Source organism: Sebastes fasciatus, chromosome 7 (genome assembly GCF_043250625.1).
Source record: "Sebastes fasciatus isolate fSebFas1 chromosome 7, fSebFas1.pri, whole genome shotgun sequence".
NCBI classification, from domain to species: domain Eukaryota; kingdom Metazoa; phylum Chordata; class Actinopteri; order Perciformes; family Sebastidae; genus Sebastes; species Sebastes fasciatus.
Genome location: NC_133801.1, coordinates 20,820,562 through 20,839,222, shown reverse-complemented (window position 1 = coordinate 20,839,222; position 18,661 = coordinate 20,820,562). Strand labels below are relative to the sequence as shown.

The 18,661-nt window shown below is 40.7% G+C and overlaps 1 protein-coding gene across 2 annotated transcripts in view; it reads left to right on the top strand.

The window, feature by feature from the left end:
• The window catches only part of LOC141771663 (uncharacterized), a 50,383-nt gene extending 34,912 nt beyond the window's left edge, over window positions 1–15,471 (top strand). For both annotated transcript variants that reach the window (XM_074642163.1, XM_074642164.1), the window contains 10 exons: window positions 1,563–1,623; window positions 2,264–2,394; window positions 3,337–3,456; window positions 4,096–4,209; window positions 7,557–7,670; window positions 11,955–12,068; window positions 12,486–12,532; window positions 12,770–12,946; window positions 13,916–14,066; window positions 14,150–15,471. In XM_074642163.1, the coding sequence (XP_074498264.1) occupies window positions 1,563–1,623; window positions 2,264–2,394; window positions 3,337–3,456; window positions 4,096–4,209; window positions 7,557–7,670; window positions 11,955–12,068; window positions 12,486–12,532; window positions 12,770–12,946; window positions 13,916–14,066; window positions 14,150–14,586 (1,466 nt within the window). In that variant the 3' untranslated portion in view covers window positions 14,587–15,471. The remainder of the gene's footprint in view (window positions 1–1,562; window positions 1,624–2,263; window positions 2,395–3,336; window positions 3,457–4,095; window positions 4,210–7,556; window positions 7,671–11,954; window positions 12,069–12,485; window positions 12,533–12,769; window positions 12,947–13,915; window positions 14,067–14,149) is intronic.
• Window positions 15,472–18,661: the final 3,190 nt, after the last annotated feature.

The following is an 18,661-nucleotide window of genomic DNA, read 5'->3' as shown; positions in this document are numbered from 1 at the left end:
CTCAAGCAAGTTTCAGTAGTCTGCTAATTAACTTTACCATACCATACAGAAATGAATGGAGACCAATATCTGCCTGGAATGGTGGGAAATTAAATTCAAATTTGTAAAACAAAACAGCATAACACGCTGTAATATAAAGTGAATAATATATTAATATAGCACATTGAAAAAACAACAAATGTTGCCCAAAGTACTTAACAGAGAAATTTACAATACAATTAAACATACTGAAATGAAAATAGGTAGGTAAATAAGTGTAAAAATAAAGCCATTATGTAGTCAAATTAATAATTGAGGGGATTTAAAGGTGTTCATATATGACGGAGACATGATCGTGAAAAGTTAACTGCTCCACAATCCAAAGTGTGTGTGAAGTTCCTGCTCAGTCATTTATATGACAAAGCTTAACAGGTTTTGCCTGCTTACTGAGTGTCATCCAAAGTGCTACATATACTGTATATATTTGGGAAAATATTTTCCTCATGATGGCTTGAGGCCACTGGTGAGAAAAAATAGAAAAATGTTTTTGCTTTCCATTTATTTTCCCACTATCCCTGGAGGGGGTTTCCTCCGTAGTGATCCTTTCCAAGGTTTCTTAAAAGGTTTTTCCATGAGGGTGTCCTTGTTTTCCTTTCTGATGTTGGCCTCTGGCACCTTTTAAAACTGTTATTGTGATTAACGGCTGTTAGAATAAACTTGACCCTGGAACCAGTGGCATCAGCTTTAATTTGCTAGATGTGTTGTTTTGGAGTCAGAAAAACACATGCATGTACAGTTTCCAAAACGGCTCTCACAAAGACAGTATAATGATCACACATAAGTACACACATCAACTGTTAATGACAATACTGACACGCTGCTGTACAGTAAATACGCGTCAGTTAGCTTCAGTGGACAGTGTGTGTGTGTGTGTGTGTATGGGGGATTATTCTCTCGTCTGTCTGTGAATCATCAGCTGGATGACCTCGCTGCGTGACCTCGGAGTGCTGCCATCGTGTTGCGATGGTAAAAGCGAATGGAGGAAACCAGAGTGGAAACCATGGGAACCCTGAAGGACACGCGGCTAGTTTACTGACATCCTGCAGCCTTGCCCGTCCCGCCCGTGTCTCACTAAATCTGACTTCCTCCTCAGCAGGTCGCTGATTGGACTGTAGAGAAGCAGGAAGTCTGGGAAGATTAGCCAGGTTCCCCTCCGTTACCCCCTGCAGGTCACTGACCATGATGAAGTTCAGGGCGTTTTCAGTCTTGGGTTCTCCAACTGGAAACTTTGAGTAGCTAAACTGTTCAAGTAAATATTCTCACAATCAAATATCGAGGAAATATTGAGATTTCGTCAAGGTGACATGCATCATCTACTTTACGTTATGTTGCACAATTAAGTGTGTGCTTTGCATATCTGGGGTTATTTTGTGTTGACTGGCAGTGATTCTGATGTATTCAGTGTATACTGGAGGTTTTAATATCCAGTAACTCAACTGAATGTCACTTCCGTTTCATAGTTACTGCTTTCTAGTCTCTAATAGATCTCTTTATGTGTGTGTGTGTGTGTGTTTTGTTCACAGCGGTGTGCAAGCAGGGGTGTCATCAGGTCCACGGCTCCTGTACTGCACCAGGAGAATGCAAGTAAGTCTGAGGAATGTATAAGAAAATGCAGTAATTTCCACCGTAGGCACTAACGTAGCAGACACAAGGGCCGAACGATATGCAATTTCAAAATCAATGCCACGATGTACAAAGTTACATTGTGAGGTAGATTCAATTTAGCCGTTCACTAGAGTGTGGTGAAGCCTGCAGTAATTTCCCGAACCTTTTCTTAACACTCTCCTCCTCCAGTCATTCACAGATGACACCCTTTCTTTCTGGTGTAGCCAAAGTGCAATATTCACATCATATGGTTTTTAACTTTAGCCTGGATTAGATGTCTGGAGGTGAATCCCATGTGCTTGAAATTCTGCAGTAGTAGGAAATTATGTATCAGCTGTAAGTATACACATTTTTCCAGTCTAGTTCTGCTGCAGCAGAAACCTACCCAGAGCAATTTACTGTTAGTGAAACAAGTAATATAAGTGAACACTCCCAAAGCATCAACAGGTGAAGTCGCCTTTTAAAGAAATCAAGTTCCACAACATTCAATAAAAAAGAAAAGCATCTCTCCCTTTAGCAGTTGTACATGTATGCACATAAAGTGACTAATGGAACTTGTTCAGGACTGTTAACATCGATCCTATGAAGGTGATAACGTCTGTTTGCTCATCCTCTTCAGGTGTCATTATGGCTGGAAGGGCCCTCTGTGTGACCAGTGTGTGACGTTCCCCGGCTGTGTGTACGGAGGCTGCGGCGAGCCCTGGGAGTGTTTGTGCGATGTCAACTGGGGAGGACTGCTGTGTGACAAAGGTCAGATATGTGACGAGTTGAAGTAAGAATGGAAGAAGGCCCAGATGTAACATGATCAATCAAGATGAGTGAAAAAAGCCAGTTGACTATCTGACAACGACATACGTTTTTCCTCAGATTTTTATTTAACTGTTAGCATGTAATAGAAACAGTGTAACTCAATAAGTACAGAACTGTGTCATCCGCGTAAAGATGAAAGCGGTATGCCGTGTATTGTATGTTGGTCAAGAGAGAGAATCATTGTGTGTTCAGTATATTAGTTTGCCAGGCGTGGTTCTTCACACGCCTTCCCATGCATGGCGTGCTGATCCCCCGTATGAGATAAGACACAGCTCATTCAGGGCTTCACCCTCCATGCTTTGACTTTTCCCACCACACTGTAGCAAAGTTCCTCCAACATTATCCCTCCTCTGTGTGGGAACTGGGATCCGGGAGCCCAGGGGACGGTGTATTGTCCAGAGGAAAGGCGATAGCCTTGGGTAAGGTGAATGTGAGCGGGGCTGGGCTCTTAGCTAGGTGGGGTCCTAAGCTGTTTCTGTGTAAAGAGCTGTGGTGAGACAAAGAGACTCTGGGCACGGAGGAGATCATTAGAGAAAGCTTTAATCAGCCTGAACACTGGAGACAACAGGCCCTGCAGCTACTGGCCTGCACAGTCAGCACACTGAGCCGACCTGGATACACTTCAGCCTCTGTGCAGTTTGTGTGTGTGTGTGTATGTGTGTGTTTGCGTGTGTGTGTGTGTGTGTGTGTGTGTGTATGTGTTTGTGTGTGTGTTTGTGTGTGTGTGTGCTGCGCTGAAAGTCAAACTGAAGTGATCCTGGATCCATCTGCATCCTCATTCCTTTATCTTTTTTTCCTTTAATACTTTATTTCACTGCTGTTTTGTGCTGTGAATATAAAATATAAGAGCATACTTTAATCATATTTATTTTATGGTTTCAGATCTGAACTACTGTGGCACCCACCTGCCCTGTAAGAACAGTGGGACCTGCACCAACACAGAGCCAAATGAGTACCACTGTGAGTGCCAGGAAGGTTTCAGAGGACGCAACTGTGACATCGGTGAGTGTAGCTTCACCATACAGCCACTGGACCAATGAAAAAAACAAAGATTATTCAAATACTGTATGTGGATACAGCAGATAACAAATCTGAAATGAAATCCAGGTTGTTTGTCTACTAATGAAAGAGATGCTCAGACAAAAAAAGGGATACTATTATGTGACACAGGGAGCAAAAGTTAAGGTCAAATTGAACTTGAAAATTACGAATGCATCAATATATACAACAAAGAAAATAACTAATGTAAAAATAACTAAATAGACGCAAATAAGCAAACATCTGTACCTGAACATTGCTTCCTTCTTCAGCTGACTTCACACCATACAGATATTTGCCATAACATAAATGTCATGCCAACATGTTTTACTATGTTATATACAAATATTCATATTTTTTCAAAGTTGAATCAAATGTTTTTGCTTCTGAAAACACACAAGGAAAGAAAGAAAGAACCTCTATGGTGATTATAGGAATTTGTCTTCATTTTTAGACAAAGCGTCCTGCACCACCTTTAAATTTTCATTATAGACTGACGCTACAATATTAACTGTAAGTACCTGTGCGAGTGTGCAGGGCCTTTAAATGGTCATCCTCTTTTCTCATTGTCATCTGTCCCATTTCTTTTCCTCCTCTCGTCAGTGGAGCATGCGTGTTTGTCATCCCCGTGTATGAACGGAGCCACATGTGTGGAAGACCCGACGGGCTTCAGCTGCACATGTACCAACAGCTGGACTGGACTCACCTGCGCTGATGGTGATTGCTAATGCTACACACACACACACACACAGACACACAACTCTGAGCGGAGGGGCTGGGCCGTGTGAGTTTGTCTGTGATTGGTAGTTATTGGATGAAAGCCAGTGAGTGACTCTAATCAATCCAACGGAGGAAGCTAAATTAGCCTGAACACAAACAGCAATCAGTGGTTTGTCTCGCCCTGTGTCTGATGTGTGTGTGTGCATGTAGAGTATTAACATTGCCAAGAAAAGGTGAGGTGGAGCATCTTTAGTCAACTCTAATGATTTACTGTAATCAGAGGTGTGAAACTGTGAGTTAAGTGTGTTATTTTAATGGCAGTGAATCAAGGGTTCATTGTCTAGTGTTTTACTCTCGTAGGCCTCGTTCAGAATACCGTGTCCTGCATCCAGACGTTGATCAAGATGAGGTGGATTAGAATTCACAAAGCACCTGATCAGACAGGTATGGCTGTAGCTCAGTTGTAAGAATGGGTTCTCCCATCCACATGTTAAAGTTTTGAGTAAAACGAGGAAAATACTGAAACCCAAATTGCTCCTGATGTAATGAAAAACAGAACTTAGATCTGAAACACAACGCAGATGCTGATAACTGTACAGGTAGGCTAGGAACAAAAGTTGCAAGACTAGCGTGTATCGATTGCACATTAGTCTTCTTCCCTATAGTGTCAAACCATCACACACAGGCAGACAAGTGAATATCAGACTTTAATCCAACATGTGAGAATTTTGACATCCGGTTCCCTCATGATGTGTCTTCATGGGAAAAAAATCAAAAGTTGTTTTGGGGCCAAAGCGTCTGCCGGATGAGTGTAATGTAATCGGATTTTGTTTGGTCTGTGAGTAAACTGAGACCACTGCTAAACATTAAAACAATACACACTGTGTGTTTAGAACACAAATGACATGTTGTTGTTGGCGTTTGTCTTCATAAGTTGTGGTGACATTAGTTTGCTGTACAGTAGCCTGATGCTTCTCCTAAAAATATGCACTGCTAGAGTGTCTAACTCTTGCCATTACAAAGACGCAAAGACGCTGCTACCAGTAACACCAGCTGCTCATAAAAGACAAAGCAATTCTCAGCCACAAAAATGATATTGTGGTTTGCAGTCTGGTCCAAGAAAGTTGGAGAGTTTAACCGATATTACACCACAAGAGGAACACAGAGTTCCGACATATATATTTAGATGGCATTTAAAATTTTATTGTGCGTCACAGCATACTGATTTACAAAGATTCCTCAGCGTTAATCTTCCGATCATTGTGTATTTTCTCGGTAACCTGATTTCTTAACCGACTTATAAACAAGAAACTCGGGTTCTGTGATCAGCGTAAAAGATCTGAGAAACTTTACATAACAAGATTTCTGCTGGTCTCTTGGCCATTTTATCCAAGAACAGGGTTTTAGAAGAGTACATGTGCAGGATGAAGACTTACAGTATATATCATGACAGCAGTGTGGAGGGATGAAAGAAATAATCATTAAACATAGTGGCGCATCCTTGTATTCTAAATGATCTAATTCAAGTTTGATTAAAACTTAAAGAATGATCAAAATTGAAGCAGCAAAGACTGAGACTGACTTTTAATAGCAAGTATGAAATGGAGTGCACATGCACACACACACACACACACACACACACATATATATGTATATATATATATATATATATCATTTTTGTATGTATTTTAAATATTTTTAAAGAAACGCATTGAGTCACACAGTTTGATCTTTCTACATCTTTCTAATGCATATATTATACTTTATGGCAGGAGTGCAGGAGTTAACATACATTTACATTTACATATGATGTTGTTCATACTTATATAATTACTACAATGTTTATATATTTTATAGTGAAAAAGTAAAATTGATTGTAAATTAGAAAAAGAATGAATAAATAAAGAAAGTAATAACAGATAAAAACAAGCAAAAAAAATTAAAAGGATGAGAAAAAAAATCAAAACAAAACACAGAAAAAAGCAAAAGAAGAAAATAAATAAAATTTGATTAAAATTAACAAAGAAATACAATTTTAAAAGAAAAAGAAAGGTTGTCTATCTGTCTACATCTTGATGTCCAGTGGACACTATATTAGATTTTACATCAGCCCTCACACCTTGTAAACTTCCATGTTTTCAAGCGTGGATGAAGGTCAAACATGTTTTTGTCCGCAAAGTAACAACTGAGCTGTCACAACAATACGACTTGGGCTCGATCATGTGGTCTGTCTGTCTGTGTGTGAGTATGAGACTTGTGTATACAGCAGGTTTGAGCTTGTGTGTGTGTGTGTGTGGCTACAGGTGAGATTGGATCGTACAGGTTATGGTCTGTCAGAGCTGCGTGTGTAAACAAGCAGCGTTCCACATCTTCTGCTTTCACCTCGATCAGGATAAACAGCACTGCAGGTCGCTCGCTGGCATGTAAACACTTTTATTACAGAGAGACAGACAAACAGAGGAATAAAGCAACCGTTTATTTTCACTCTTGTTATTTGTTGTTGGCTTGATTAACAGTCAGAGAGGCGGTCTATCTCTGTCTCTGTATGTGTTGTGGGGGTCTCTCTGGGGAGTACACAGTGAGAGGATTGTCAGGCTTGCAGGGAATGACGACCATAACCACAACACAGCTCTGCTTCCAGACTTAGATTTATATATATAACCAATATTAATTAAAGGCTTCTGTGTTTGTTATGAATTCTTCGTGTAGTTCTGGGAGAAGTGCTGCTAGCTTGGCTGGGTTATTATTGGAGTCGGGTCAGGAGGATGGAAAACGGTTGTTCTGCAGGGTTAGGTAAATGAAAAAATGGTTATGAGACAGACAGCTCTGGACCGAAAGATGTATACCACAGAGTCATGCATGGGAGAGGTTATGATGGCACTACTGCACAAATATGCTATGTGTAATAGGAATTCATGCATGGTTAACCCCTAAAATGTTTTTCCTCACGTTTCTGTATCTGTTTTTAATTCCTCTTCAGAGGAGTGGAACCAGGCATGGCAGCCCCATTTTTCTATTTCTATTTTACCCCCTATCGCTTCTCTTATTCCCCCATCATGCTTTCCTACATTTAAATCCCCTCGTCCCTCCCTCCTCTCTGGGAAAGGTTCGAGGTGACAGCCATGTTCGTGCAGCAAATGATTGTATTTATCACTGTTTGCACAGAAACCAGAGCAGCAGAAAAGGGAATGAAAACACGGGCTGCCAAAGCATCCGCATACCAATGCTGCAGTTCAGATCACACGTGTCCACATGGTGGCATCGCACAGACTCGGCGACACACAAAAATGTCTCATTCCCATTACACACACCAGTAGTTCATGTGCAGTGTTTTCTCTTTCCAGCGGTGAGGCAGTGTGATCGGAGCCCCTGCGGCCGTGGAGCAACATGTGAGGAGGCTCCTGGAGGTCACCGGTGCCTCTGCCCGCCTGGATGGACCGGCAGAACGTGCCAGCTGGGTCAGTGGTCAATAATTCAGTATTATAGTTTATTGACTTTAAGCAAAATTGAAATGAGTTACACAAGGTCTGTTCAGTAGCTCTTCTAGATGGTCACAGAACTGTAGATGCTCATATAAAAAAAATTCTGAGCACTTTATAGGGACATATAATGAAATAGTCACTTTTTCAGTGCTTGCACATACATTTGGGTATCTGGAGTGCCAAGCAGCAACCTCCGGTGCTGAGAATTGAAGCGAATGCAGAAATGCCAAAAACTGCAGTTCTTCAAATGGCCACTTGAGACTGGCTCCAAAAGTGAGTCAATCCCCGTAGACCCCCATGTTAAAATGCCCAACTTTCCAGCAGAAATAAACATGTTTACAGCCTGGTACAAAAAACGGTTCTGGTCTCTTTAGCTAATATCCCCCCGTTCATTACAACTGTACGGGTGGTGAATTTTTGTACAACTCACCCGTTTAAATTATATTAAGGCTAAAAGTTAGGCATAATTGAGGCTATGGCGTGGGAGTGACAGGTAGGTGCCGTCTGCTCTGCTGTCACTCGGGCCCGCCGAAGCTCCACCGGCGATCCACCTCTTTGCCTATTTTTTTAATTAGTTCGGAGTTAGGCTGTGTCGTCACTGCCAAGATGACGACGGCCGGAGCCACCCATTTTGAGCTTCACAACGGCTCTTCAGAAACCTACAGGTGAAGTCATGGAGACTACGTCCATATTTTATACAGTCTATGCTGCCAACCCACAAACTGTGAAATAAGACAACCCAGTCAGTTTTTATGGGCTGCATAGATCAGAAAACATGTGATTCAACAAGCCATTCAGATTTCCTATGTCTCATGCAAGCTCATTAGAATATATCGCCCACAGCTTGAGGTGCCTTTGCAAAGATACGTCATATTTTTCTCGCAAGCCAATCAGAGCAGACTGGGCTTTTTCAGGAAGGGGTCTTAAAGAGACAGGCGCTAAAACGGAGCGTTTCAGACGGAGGGTGAATACAGGTATATTCAGACAAACAGTATGAGAAAAATAATGTGTTTTTTGAACATTAAAGCACGTAAACATGTTCTAGTAGAAACCCCAAATACAAGTATGAATCTGAAATTGAGCATGATATGTCCCCTTTAAGAACTTCTGGTCCATGTCGGCTTCAAAGTTGAGGTTGAAAGTTCATTCTTGACCTCGGAAATAGCAACTGACAAAACAATCTCACCACACGGTCCATTTAGCAGCTGTTCTGGAGCTTTCAATTGGAAATCCTCACTAGGTATTGAAGGTTTTGTTTTATACGTTTTAGCCTAATGTAAAATGGTGGAACAGTTATTTTGATTTTTTTCATTTTGCATATATTTTCCATATTGTGATATACCATATGTACATTAATAATGGAAACTATATCCTTATTAATATTGTGATATTGAACAAGCATATTGCCCAGCCATAAAAAGAAAGAAAAGAAATGTAGGCAAGCTTAAAAACAAGACAGACAACAGAGATGCAAGTAGTGTTTTCAAAGTTGGAGGATGCCAGAACTATGTACTGCTCAACTAGTCAATAAAATATTACATTTTAATCTAAGCTAACAGCAAAGACACTAAAAATGTTGCTTCAGAAGTTTAGCGTACTGGGGGTTTTGTAACAGTGATAATTTTTCATCATTAAAGTATGTCACTACAGTTGTTTATACAGAGTTCTATTAATGAGAAAATCTGATATTTATCCTCCTCAAAGGAATCTATTCAAAGGATTTTTTTAACACTCATCCTCTAACAAGCTAAATCAATCTGAGCTGTAATTCATAGCTGGTCTCAAAAGCTGCGTTTCAACGAGCAATATGTGATTAGATGTTCCATTTGTGAAGAGAAATATGCATTTAAAGCGCAAATTAAAGAGGCAGAAAAGGCCGACGGCATGTTAATTCTCCCATCAGCCCTTCCTGACCGTGAATCAGTATTCTCTCAATGCACTGTCACGTCTCTGTGGGCCGCGCTCGCTCATATTGACAAGAACACTCCCAGAGGGTTGTTGTGTTAGATGGTACAGCAGAGGGAATAATGTATAGGATCAGGCCACACACACACACACACACACACACACACACACACACACACACACACAGAGAAGACATGCTATATACACACATACAGAGGCTCGCGGGTTATGAAGTAAAAAGTGAGACATATTTCAACATGACAGCCTCTCCTACTCCTCTGTGTTACAGTGATATGTCACTCTGACACTTGATAATCCCCCATAGTTCCACATCGCAGGTCAGTAGCTCGCAGTATATCACTCACACACACTCACACACAGTGTTCAAACACAAGTGATAAAAGTCTTTATAGCCTGAGCCGATAGGCAGAGCATCAGTAGTGCCTCAAATGGGGCAAGGCAATTACACTTTCTATCAGTTCCACTCTTTTATTAGCCGACTTCTGTCCCTACATTTTCTCCTATAGCAGGCAGAATCCGCAGGCTTTTCCCATAGATAACACACACACACACACACACACTCCACCGGTGCTAAATCCTAATAGGCCTCTCACTGACTGTAACAGGTTTAGATTACCTATAACTGACTGACTACTTCCTCTTTATTCATTCAGCGTTTCTTTCTAATCCTCCTCCTCCTGCTATTAGAGCCAAGCCCTCGGGGGTTCCTGGCTTTTTACACTCCCGATACGACAGAGGGTGGGAATAGGAGGCACACATACACTTAACAGAAGCAGCGCTACAGCCTGTGCATAAACAGGGAAGATGTAAGAAGATGCTGCGAGGCATTACTTTGGATGCATTTGTAAACATAATATTTGATAAAGGCAAGCACTCTGTCTCCAAGTGCTGGCGTCTGCCCAGCGATTCCCCACTTCACGGTTCAATTCATCCACTTCAAAATTGAATTAAACAGGTGGCTGAAGATCGTCGGAGCTCAGTAGGAGACGACCAGGATTAGATTCTGTAGTTTTATGGGATGTTTTATCTCATTTCAGTGAGAGGTTTCCAGTAATTAATGTAGTGTTATTTGTGAGTTCTGCAACAAGATTAGACTGATATTTTGGTTTATTACAAAGTAAATTGGATCAGTACTGGCATTTTGTATGTCATGTATTTAATTGCGTGTATAATAACAAAAGAGCAACCTATAAATAATAGTAGGGGAGACCGGGGATGATAGTAACACCTTTTGTTACATCTACCCCGACCCCCAGGCAGCCGTTACATAGCTAACTGTTTTAGCATGTGGGTTTGAAGTTAGTATGAATGCAAAGCATCAAATTATACTTGACAAACTGCTACTTTAGGTTATGTAAATCAAACCTTTGTATCTACAATACAATGAGCGCTAGGCATAAAATAATATTGATAAAAAAAAAATACTTTTTTACCTGAATTTTTTTTTTTGGGGGGGTCGTAAAATCCATAATGTTGTTCACAAAGACATGCCGCTTCTCCTGTGATCCCAAAAGGGTAATGTGAGTGTACAATATTGATGACATCACCGCAGTTCTTTTCTGATTGGTCAAACTGACAGTGTTACAACTAACCCAGTGTTACAACCCTCCCCGGTCTCCCCTACATAGTGTATACTTTGTAGTATTAGTGTATAGAGTGACGGCTTTTGTTCAATCAACAGAACAATAATGCAATTCTGTAAAAGAAATTAGGATTTTAAATTATCAAAATACATATGAGGAGAATAGTGATGGGACTTATGTTGGCATGGCGATCATCAGCAGGCTCATACACATCCATACATTTCTAGAGATGCTGGGTAACAATAATCTGCACAAAAGATTATAAAAAAAATAGTCTGCAACTGCTGTCTTGTTGTGCTATATGTGGAATACCACTTGCAGTTGAAATGTTGCATCCATCCATTATCTGTAAGGCTGGAGCCGATCCCAGCTGACATTGGACGAAGGCGGGGTACACCCTGGACAGGTCGCCAGGCAGATAGACAACCATTCATGCTCACATTCACACCTACGGACAATTTAGAGTCTAAATTAACCTGCATGTCTTTGGACTGTGGGAGGAAGTCGGAGAACCCGGATGAACCCACGCTAACACAGAAGGGCCCCAAACCGGGTTTGAACCTGCGACTCTTGCTGTGAGATGGCAGTGCTAACCACTGCACCACCGTGTCGCCCTTGAAATATAGCATGTTCACGTATAATTAGAAAGGAACTGATGTAGCAGGTGCTCAGTTTATCACTGGTTTAGATCTATCAAAGACGAAAGAGATGAAATGTTGCTCATCAGATCTGTATTTCTCTCTCCCTTTAGATACCAACGAGTGTGAAATGAGTATATGCGTCCACGCCCGCTCCTGTCGCAACCTGATCGGTGGATACCTGTGTGACTGCCTTCCTGGGTGGACGGGGCCTAACTGTGACATCAGTGAGTATAAAAGGGGAAAGGAAAGGAATAAAAGAAGGAAGAAGTGATTGTCCCGCGGCAGGCAGGAAGTGAAAGATGAAGAGCCTCAGTGGATTGTGTTTAAACAGCAGTTTCCCTGCAGACAGAGTCCCTGTGGGCTGAAGATCATTTTACTCCACGTCCAGTTCAATCAATCATCCGTCACAGGGTATCACTGCAATACACTAAAAATGTAACACTAACCAAAAAGTGTATGTGAAGTTTTGTTTTTGACTATTATCTCCTGTAAAAAGCTACAATCGGACATCCTGGTAGCACAGTATACTGCAACATCATTAATCATAGTCTTTCACTTTGTATATGTTTACAATATAAACAGACATATCCTGCCTCTGTGTGACAGATTAATATAGTGTTTGTGGTTTCTTTGATTTCTAGGGAACAGCAGCTGTCAGGGTTTGTGTTTGAACGGCGGACGCTGTGAGGTGAGAGTCCCGGCTGTGCTGCCTTTGTCTCTATCTGATTTGCCTGTCGTCTCTGCATATCCGTCACAGCACACTTCTTTCTATCATTTCATTATCTGGTCATTAAAATTCTCACACAACTCATGAAACAAAGTTTTAATCATTTTCTCCCTCTAGTGCCCTTTTCCCCACTTTATATAATTGTTGCTCTCTCTGTTTTGCATATAAATAACACGCTCTATATACTGTGCCACATAGGACCAGGTGTCAGGGTCCAGATGCTTGTGTCCACCTGGTTTCTCTGGGAAATATTGCCAAAATGCTCCGAGGCCTTGTGACAGCGCCCCCTGTCTGCACGGAGGACAGTGTGTGGAGAAGGATGGAAGGACCATCACCTGCAACTGTCCCACGGGATATTCAGGAGTCTTCTGTGAGGTTGGACAACCTTCATAGATGTTATCTTAAGGCTAGCTTAGTCTGCAGAATGAAAACATCACAGTAAAAGACATAATGTGATGAAACTCATTGGATATGTGAGAAGAAACAAATCACCGGCACTCACAGATTTTTTTTTTTTTGCCCACAAAAAAAAGAAAGAGCATTTATACCAGTGATTTGTTTCTTCTGTCCTTGCCACTTCCACGCACCTGATACTTTTAAAAATTTGGAGCCATGCTCGCTGCGACTTTCTACTGTAAACTCAAAGGATAAGTGCAGTGGGGAAAGACATCCAAGTCCTCTTCAATCTGGAAAACATCATAGAGTGTAAAGAAATGTAAAGCAGTTACACGGTCTTAACTAAATCTTGAAAACACATAATAAAGTAGTTTACATTACTAGATATTTGATTTCAAGCTGTTCCAAATAGAGAGACCTATACAGTATATGTTTAATGGTATATTGATAAGTGCCAGTAAGGTACATAAAACCCTCTAAAGACTTGGTAGAATGTGAATGAAAGCCTTTAAAATTTGGAAAATGTCTGGGAGACTTTTAGGCACATAGAGATACTCATACATAAACCCTTACATAAAATGTAAAAGATATACAGAGACAATTAATACATTTACTTTGTTAAACATTGAGGCAGATGTCTCATAACTACTTGAACTGGTTACTAGGATTAGTGGCTTAACAATATTACAATATCTTCTGTGATGTTTCAATAGTGCCGTCACTATGCATGTAGGTGCACAGCTATTCAGCAAACTACACACACTTCCAATAAAAGTTTAAGATACCAGTTTACCCAACAGTAAATTAACAGTTACAATAAAAAAAAGAGCACCTACAGATAATGCTCCAACAAGGGAAGCAGATTAAAGATGCCTGACAATATTTACATTGTTGCAGATCGGACAAAACGGATGTGAAACTGCAACTGTTTTGTCTTCTTGATTTCAGATATCATTGGATCTGTGCAATCCCAACCCCTGCCAGCAGGGAGTGCCCTGTCACAGCACAGAGGGCAAATACATGTGTGCATGCCCCGAGGGTTACTATGGTAACGAGTGCATGAGCCTCAAAAATCCCTGCATTGGTCAACAATGTCCAGGTAAGAAAAGTATGCGTGTGTCTTAAAAAAAGTACAAAATCTCTATGAAGTCCTGTCTAACCTCTCTGCCTCCATGTCTGTAGGTGCCATGACACAAGGGGGCGTCAGCTTCTACATCATCCTGGTAGGCGTCTTAGCTTTAGTGATGGTCTGCGGCTGTGCGGCCTGCGCCTTCATCCTCTCCCACCTCCATCGAAAGCGGAAAAAGCAGCAGGCCGTCCCGCAGGAAGAAGGCATCAACAACCAGAGGGAGTTTGTCAACCTCATCAGAAACGTGGACCGTCCCGTGCCCCTCCTGCCCCCTGCCACCCCGCTCGCACACCCTCCAGCCCCTCCTGCCCCAGTCTCACGCTGCTACGAGGAGATTGAACTGACCCTGCCGCCCTCCCCAGCGCCTTCACACCCATCTCCAGCACTAAAGCCAGCCCACGCCCCCAAACTGGACATTTCAAACCGGGAAAGGGAGAAGTTGAACCGCTTCCACTACACAGACAGGCCAGACCAGGAACTGGAAGCCTGACCCTTGAACTTTTGGACTTTTTTGTTTTATTTCGTTTTGCGTTCTTCGCACTCTCTCGCTCGTAGGGACCTCTTTCCAGTTTCTTGCACTGTGTCACTGTTGCAGTTATGAAAATGGGGTGACCCTATGACCTTTATGTGCTCAGATAGCACCTGGTGAGGCACCTTAGGAGTGAAGGCTGCTACGTAGAAGGGTCAAAAGTCTTACTGTGTTGTCGTCTTTGAACCTTTTTAACTATGAGAAGCAGCAGGTGCATGATGTTTGCCTGAAATCAGACTCTTGATTTAATCCGGAGACTTCTTGCCTTGGAGTGCCTGAGATACCGTCAAGAGGAAATAGAGGATGATCCTCTGAACCTGTTTCCTGGTCCACGATGCCATCTGATTGGTGTCCAGACCTCCATTACTGTTTCTGACTGAACTCTGACAGACAGAGAGATCAATGAATGGATGCTTATTTAACACTCAGTGTGTGTTTTCTGTGTCTGGTTGTGTGAGAGTGAAAGAGAGAATGTATATTATGAGTGTATGTGGGGAGAAAAGACAGTTTACTTTAAGAAAAGAAAACAAAGTTGATATACATGTCAAAGAGGGTGCATACTCCTGCTCCAAAGACTTTTAATAAGTCTTTGTTTTAAAACTATACACTGTTGCCTGTATTGTCTCTGTAATACTACAGTTTGTCAAAGATGTATGATTTTTTTCATACCTGTGTGTAAAATAGCTTTTTTTGTACATGAATATATTGTACATATTGATGCCCTTTTTGTACTGTGGTTTGGTCTGAAAGTATCACTGTATTACTTTGCTCTGTTTGTCCCATTTCGCTTTCCATTTGGAGTAACCAGCACATGTGGATTGTAATAAAAGTGCATTTACAACTCTATTTTTTTTCTTTATTGCCTATAATCATAAATCAGCAGAGTTACAGTTGCTGCTAAAGGGAGGTGTCAGCGCCGCCATACAGGGATTATTAATTATTGTCTTTGTAAGAGGGAGTAAAGTGCTTCTTACATTTTTATGTGTGCATAACAAGTGCATGTTTGGGATGTGATGACAAGCTTTATATTTCACGGATATTTACATAATAAGTATATAATAATACACACTGTAGTCTTTTGAAGTTATAAATACCTGTATATTTATTAGTTTGTAATTCAAGTGAGTTACAAGGTCAAACAGGCTCAGTTGTCACAGTTCAACCTCTTTTAACCTTTTAAACTCTGAAGTGACACACCGTCTTTACAAATTTCCACAGTTCCCCAATAGATGTCAGGAGTTTTATGAAAATTTGTAAATGATGCAAAGGGGATTAGAATATTTCCATTTTACTGTCTGAAATGATGCAACCACAAAAAGCATGGAACTTTGGGTTTTGGATATGTCTCATATTGAAAGCTTAAAAGCAACTTAAAACAAATTTAAAGGGAAAATCAAGGTTTAAAGGGTTAAAAGGGTAAGCAGTGTTGGGTTTACATAATAAAAAAGAGATGCAGCAGTATACAGACTTAGGGATACAGAAGACCAGCATCACTTTTAAAAGTAATGTGTCTAATTAGGATGGTCTTTGCAAGAGAGCATAAAGGGCTTCTTAGCCTTTGTGCTTGTGTGCTTCCACTTTTTGGATGCTATGACAAGCTGTCTTGTTCAAATCATTGTCAGAGGCCCAAGGGAGGATGTTTATAGGTCAGTGGGTCACTGCATGCTCAAGGTCTCTCTCTCTCTCTCTCTCTCTCTCTCTCTCTCTCTGTCTGACACACATTCACAGACAATGATGCTGACGGTGCCAGGAAAAAAAATGGAAAACCACCTGATTGACCCCAGACTTCCTAGAGGACGACTGTGTGGTTGTGAGAAACTTGTCGTTGTTGGAAAGTTGGAAAAAACTTACAGTATACCTTCTTGTAACTGGTAACCTTAGTAGTGCACAACTGTAAATGTATTGTAATTATTAACTTAGAGTTTCGATTGGGTATTTCTATGAGTGCAACACTTTAGGTATAACAAAAAAACTCTAAAATATACTGTATCTAAAAAATAAAAACATATAAAACCAAACATTTATCTGGCAGTGTACTGTAAACTGACTCATGTGTGTCATGCTGATGGTAAAATGACAAATTCTGTAAAATGTGAAAGTGTGTGAAAGGGAGGGTTCTGTATGTCGGGGCAGTGAAAAGTGGCCGCAGGGTCACAGCGGCGACAGTTCATGGACAAATGGATGTGACAAATGTGACCTTTGGCCTGTGCAAACAGCGGCAGACTGGAAATGAACACGGAATTCCTGTCACCTCCCTGGTCAGGAAATATAGGAAATAAGAGTTTACACACATGCAGACACTACTAGGACCCTCTCTACACCTGCTGTACGCACCAGGATGTCAGACCCCAGCCAGCAGATTAGAAAGTTGTCATTCAGCTGAGTGACTCTCCTGACAGCCAGTGGGTAATAATACAAATATAGGGTAATCTGGGGTTTAAGCAATGACTGCCTTGTCATTGGGGATCAAAATTTCAACATTTATAGGAGGCCTATTGCATATGAAATACTGTGGACCGTTAGAATGGCATGCTGCTATGTAGGAGCAACATCCTTTATATCAAGTCTAGATTCTCACAATAAGTATTTCTTTACAAAGTAGATATTTAAGGTGAAGTTATTCAATTCAGTTCAATGCAATTGACTTCATTACACCAGAATAATCTCAAAGGTAAGGTTGACTTCAAAGTTATGGGCATCTCTCCTGTCTTACAGAGACATCTTGTGGCCACAACAGGTACACAAACTTTTAAACCACTGACTACATTTTTTGATTCAGTTTAGGTTAAAGCTGAAGTAGGCGAGATTGGAGCAAATATGATTAAAAAAAAGTTATTTTTATAAAACGGTCGCTATATCCTGACAGTAGTACATGAAACAGGTAACCTGAAAAAAATAAAGTGCCTCTGTGTCCTCTGGTGTTCCTAACGGCATCTGCAAGATTTCACAGACCGGACGAAAACAAGCAGTCAGAGCTGATCTGAGGTCTGCTGTCCATCTGTCGTCTATGTGAGCCGGCTGTAAATCACTCGCAAGAGTGAGAAAGCCTGAAAACAGAGCCATGAGGAGGTGCAGAATTAGTCTACATGATATACTGCTGGTTAGCTTAACCTATAATAATACATCATAATTTAGTATTTGATTTAGCCTACGTTTTGTAATAAGAACCTAAATCTGCAGAGTAGATAGTAACTAAAGCTATTTAAAAAAATGTAGTGGAGTAAAAAGTACAACACTACAACATTTGCTGCAGAAATGTTGCCTATAAGTATAAGGTAGCATACAATAGGCCCCTTTTCACAGCAGTCATTTTGACATGTCATTGCAGGGTAAACACAAGTGTAATTAATAACATTAATTATGGCCCTGTTCCTTTAGGTGGGCCAGGGCCCTGGTATTGTGCATGCTGGGTTACTGGAATGGCTGTGACATTAATTAATTTCATGAATTACACCTGTGTTTACCCTACAATTACATGTCAAAACGGCTGCTGTGAAAAGGGCCTATGGCAGGGGTCAGCAACCTTTACTATCAAAAGAGCCATTTTAGGCAAAAATAAATAAATAATCTGTCTGGAGCCGCAAAACATTTGAGCGCTGTGATGAAGGTAACACATTTTATTGTCTAAGTATATAAGTCTAATGCAGTGAGGGTCAAAGTGCAAATGTACTACGGAGTATTAGGGCCACATTGAGGGGAAAAAAGTCGTAACATTATGAGAAAAAAGTCATAACTTTACGAGAAAAAAAGTCATAATATTACGAGAATAAAGTCATAACTCAATGAGAAAAAGTCGTAATATTACGGGAAAAAAGTCATAACTTTATGAGGAAAAAGGTCGTAATAATACGAGAAAAGTCCTAACTTTACGAGAAAAAATGTTGTAATATTACGAGAATAAAGTCATAACTTTACAAGAAAAAAAGTTGTAATATTACGAGAAAAGTCATAACTTTACGAGAAAAAAGTCGTAATATTACAAGAAAAAAGTCAGAACTTTACGAGAAAAGACTGATTATTTATTTATTTTTTTGCC